General features: G+C 51.0%; 1 protein-coding gene across 1 annotated transcript; it reads right to left on the minus strand.

The window, feature by feature from the left end:
• Positions 1 to 1408: 1408 nt before the first annotated feature.
• Positions 1409 to 2131, minus strand: LOC147098229 (histone H1-like). The gene has a single exon (XM_085970091.1). The coding sequence runs from the start codon at positions 2091 to 2093 to the stop codon at positions 1434 to 1436; it is 660 nt and encodes a 219-aa protein (XP_085826217.1). The 5' UTR covers positions 2094 to 2131; the 3' UTR covers positions 1409 to 1433.
• Between the last annotated feature and the right edge of the window lie 2985 nt (positions 2132 to 5116).

Below are 5116 nucleotides of genomic sequence, written 5' to 3' on the forward strand. Positions count from 1 at the left end.
CCAGGTCAATGCTCTCTGTGTGAGGCGGTGGGTGGCTCTTAAAAGAGCCTTTGTGTTGTGTTTGGTGGGAAGAGTCGAGTTGTTCAGCCGCCGAATCCATAGAGAGTGCGGCCCTGCCGTTTCAGAGCGTACACCACATCCATGGCAGTGACCGTCTTGCGCTTGGCGTGCTCAGTGTAGGTAACCGCATCCCTGATCACATTCTCCAGGAAAACCTTCAGCACCCCGCGGGTCTCCTCGTAGATCAGACCCGAGATCCGCTTGACACCTCCACGGCGAGCCAGGCGGCGGATAGCTGGTTTGGTGATGCCCTGGATGTTGTCACGGAGCACTTTACGGTGGCGCTTGGCTCCGCCTTTGCCTAGTCCTTTGCCTCCTTTACCTCGTCCAGTCATGATGATTCTTCAGTCAATATTCAGCTGAATGAAAAAAGGACTGCTTCTGGTTGCTCTTATATGCAGCCGACTCCGACCTGACTGAGAAAGCGCAGAGTGAGAGAGGCGGGGAGAGGTGGAGACAGAGTGAGAGATTAAACAGAGAGAGCGGGGAGGGGAGGAGACAGTTTCAAGAGTGACAGACAGAGCAGAGAGCGGCCTCTGATCTTCCAGCTCCACCAGCTTTCTGCAACCGCCAATTTCAAACCGTTTATCGACAATAGAACCGAAACACAGCGCTCCGCACAAACCCTTACAGACTCGGACTTCACATTCAAGGGTTTCCTGAAACCAGAATCTTTTAAATAAGGTCCTGTTACAATTAACAATTAGGAATATTCCCGCCTATATACAGTCCATTCTATCACAAGTCAACCCGCCTCCTTCCATGTCAATCTCTGACCTTATTCCATCTCCCCACACTTCCCTCACAGACCGGTTCAGCAGTTTACAAACACCTTATTCCAGCTGATTTGGAGAATCTCATGTGTTGGGTTTTGAGTTGTGACGCGGGGTATCACAAGAAGGAGTTAGAAAAATTTCTTAAAGCTAAAGGGATCAAGGGGTATGGGGAGAAGGCAGGGACAGGGCACTGAATTTGGATGAGCAGCCGTGATCTCATTGAATGGCGGAGCAGGCTCGAGGGGCCGAATGGCCTACTCCTGCTCATATCTTCTGTTTCTGTGTTTCAGAGACTCTCACCCTGAACCTGTGAACTGAAAATGACCCTGAACTGAGAATGGAGCCGAACGCTCCCCCCCACCCCAGTTAGAGTGAGGCCCGGCCCGGACATCCCATTCTGTGTTTTATTAGTCACTGGGGGACGGGTGGGTTCAGCGAGTCACCAGGGAGCCGGAGTTCATTTGAAATGATTTCAATCGGGAATCTGAGCCCGGCCCCGTGACATGGATCATCTGATTCTGCGATCAGCTCTTTTTGGAAAGACGTGGGTGGCTCTGAAAAGAGCCTTTGGGTTCAGACGTTTACAAGTTGTCCATTTTATTTTCTTTTGGTCGCTGCTTTGTGGGACTTTGCTGATTTGGGCTTGGCCTTGGGTTTTTCCACCTTCTTGGCCGCCTTCACCATTCCGCCTGTGGCCTTCTTGGGGCTCTTGGGCTTCTTCGCCGCCGCCTTCTTCTTCCCAGCCGCCGCTTTCGCTGTCTTTTTTGAGGTTGGTGCCTTCCTGGTGACCGTTTTCTTGGCTGCTGGTTTCTTGGCTGGAGATTTCTTGGCTGCTGGTTTCTTGGCTGGAGATTTCTTGGCTGCTGGTTTCTTGGCTGCAGATTTCTTGGCTGCCGGTTTCTTCACCTCCTTTCCCTCTTTCCGCTGGGATTCCTTCTTAGCGAGTCTGAAGGAGCCCGCGGCCCCCGTGCCCTTGGTCTGCTCCAGGGAGCCGTTTTCCACTTTCCTCTTGATACTTACATTGATCTGGGACCGGAGCTTCAGTACATCGACGCCGTTGGCAGCCAGAGCCTTCTTGATCGCGGCCAGCGACATCCCCTTGCGACCGCTGCCACTCGCCACAACTTTGAGGATCTGCTCGCCCAACGGGGGACCGGCTGGCTTGGAGCGGGGAGCCGCCTTCTTCTTCTTGCTGGGAGCCTTGGTTTGAGCGGCGGCGGCAGGAGGAGCCGTTTCGGCGGCTGCAATCTCAGTCATGTCCGCGAAATATATCAAATCTCTCTGACAGTCAGAGCTGGGTGAGAAATGAAACGAGAGGCGGCGGCACAGAGCAACTTATAGGCAGCGAGCGGACGGGGCGGAGACATCCTGCTGTCAGCTCCCGGCCCCTCCAGCCTCTCTGTGTTTCTCTCTCCTCATTAACTCTCCCATTCCAATTAAACTCGGGCACTCCACATTCCCAGACTGGCCTCTGTCTGTCTCGAAGACCGGGATGTTTGCTGTCGAGAAAGTTTCATCACAATTCAAGGCAGCAATTTCAATTTAAAGCCATTTGTTTGCTGCACTGATCGCGCTCTCTCACCCCATCGCGGGAATGTTCGCTGTTTTTCGGCTGAAATTTGAAATCAACTAAAACTTCAGGTTTAATTCCCACTTCAGGGCTGAGCAGGGGCTGCAGGGCGATCCTATGACAGGAAAATCTTTAAATTTTACACAAGAGGGTCTCTGAAATCCGGCGATGAGAGTGGACACACAAACACAGTGACATTAGTCTAACCCACCCGCCCATTTAACACACTCTAACTGACACAATGTTCACTCTGCTCATTCACAGCACAATCTGTTCCCAGATTTACAGTTCACAGGACAGGTTTTCCTCTCCGCTCGGCCTGTGCTGCCGATTCTCGGGGTTAGTTGGAGTTTCCCAGCTCAGTCAGTGTTAAACACTCTGAGGCCGGCGCTCCTCACAGTGTCTGTTCCCCAGATTGAGGGACAGGAGCCAATCACAGCTCTGGCTGTGTTCTCCCATATCTGATTTGAAGGTATTATATTGTTTGCAGGCAGAAATAGGTTTGATTTATATGAAAATAGAAATGATGAGCTCACCGCCCCTCTAGCCTCTCTCTGTCTCTCCGAAACTGAGGGACAGAACAGAGCAACTGGTGTCCTGTGCATTCCACTCTCAACACCCAGAGAGACAGACAGAGAGACTGTATCAGTCTTAAACGTCGTACTCTGAGCCAGGCGGTCCACGCACTCTCTGTTAGCGAGATTTAGGGGCAGGAACGTGTCACAGTTTGGCTGTGTCGATCCAAGCCTGCTTTTAGATTATAGTATTATTCACAGAAATAGTGAGACATTCTGTTCACCACACATGCCTTGAACTCGGTTTCAATAGACCGAAAACTGAGAGTTTCAGCATCTATCCAGATATAACAGGCAGGGCTGGGGGATAGAGAGACTGGGGATTGATCCTGTACACAAGGCACAGAGACAGACACAGGGGGTGACAGTCACACAGGCCCGGGAACTTGTCTGGTATCTGTCGCCTACTCACCCAGCGGGGACAGGCAGAGACTGATTAAACTCCCCACACAGCAGCAGTTCAGTGTCAGAGATTGACAGAGCCTGTTCCTCTCCATCCTTCCATACAGTATTGGGGAAACAAATCGCTCTCAGGGACAGGATTCGCGTCGCTCTCACACTCACCGGCAGCAACTGGCGTGTGTCCAGAGTCGCTTTCTCCTCTCCTAATATCTCCTTATCTGTCTCGATGTCAATGTTTCTTTGATAACGCTCCTGTGAAGCTCATTGGGACGATTTATTCCCTTAGAGGCGCTATATAAATTCAAGTTGTTGTTGTTGCTGCTTGATTTATTTAGTGTCAGGAAGAGAGGTCTGAGCATGCGTGATAAACACTAGCCTGCTCCTCCCCCTCTGCCCACAGTGTTTAAACCGACAGGAAGGGACCCTGTGAGCTCCCCTCTCCCAGCGGGGGCCGTTTCCTCTGGGCTCGGCTGATGATCGCTGAACACATCAGGGAGCGGAGATATCACAGGCCCGAGTAATGGAGCAAACAGCAGCCTCCTCACAGCAGCACATCGCATTGGGGCTTGGTCCGGGACATGGAGTGAGTGGGGGAAGGCAGAGGCCATTCTCGGGCTGTGTGTGGACAGTGGACGGTAACAGAGAAAGTAAATCACCTCGCTCTTTCAAATCATTGCTGCTTTCTTTCCTCAAATCAGTCGTGAATGTTCCCGGTTCAGTTCCAATCACACCGTGTCTGTTGTTCTTGGACAGTGAGCAGCGGAAACACAGCCTGACAGTGAGGATGTGAGCAGTTTCACAAAGTGCCTCTATTGCAGGCACCAGGTGAGCAGTGTGAAAGAACACATTTCAAAAATCGGTTATTTTGTTTCGGTGCGTTGAGTTCCCCAGAGCCGTGTTGCTGGTGATTGGGAGATACATAGTCGCTCCCTCAGATACATCAGGAAACAAATCCAGCTTCTCCAAAGTTTCACTGTAGCTAAGATCCCCCATCCCCAGAACCATTCTGGTAAATCTTCTCTGCACCCTCTCAAGGGCCTTCACATCCTTCCTAAAGTGTGGTGACCAGAACTGGACGCAATACTCCAGCTGTGGCCTAACCAGCGCTTTATAAACATTCAGCATAACTCTCCACTTTTGTACTCAATACCTCTATTTATGAAATCCAAGATCCCATATGCTTTGCTAACCACTCTCTCACTATGTCCTGCCACCTTCAGGGACCTGTGCACATTAACTCCCAGGTCCCTCTGTCCCTGCACACTCTATAAAACTGTGCCATTAAGTGTATATTGTCTCTCCCTGTCCCTACATCTAAAATGCTTCACCTCACACTTCTCTGTATTAAACTCCATCTGCCACTTGTCTGCCCATTCTGCTAGCCTTTCTATGTCCTGTTGCAGTCGATTGGTATCATCCTCACTGTTTGCCACACCCCCAAGTTTGGTGTCATCTGCAAATTTAGAAATTCTACTTTGTATTCCAATATCACATCACAGAATCACAGAAACCCCACAGTGCAGATAGAGGCCATTTCGGCCCATCGAGCCTGCACCGACACATATCCCACCCGATCCCCGTAACCCCTACACCAACATGTAACCCCACGTATTTAATCCCCTAACACTAAGGGTCAATTTATCATAGCCAATCAACCTATCCCGCACATCTTTGGACTGTGGGAGGAAACCGGAGCACCCGGAGGAAACCCACGCAAACACGGGGAGAATGTG

This window comes from Somniosus microcephalus, chromosome 29 (genome assembly GCF_052327205.1).
Source record: "Somniosus microcephalus isolate GS21.2 chromosome 29, FLI_Smic_1.0, whole genome shotgun sequence".
NCBI lineage: Eukaryota > Metazoa > Chordata > Chondrichthyes > Squaliformes > Somniosidae > Somniosus > Somniosus microcephalus.

Bases quoted from the DNA above. Each gene is read 5' to 3' on its own strand.
- LOC147098229 (XM_085970091.1), bottom strand. From the start codon at position 2,093: ATGACTGAGATTGCAGCCGCCGAAACGGCTCCTCCTGCCGCCGCCGCT.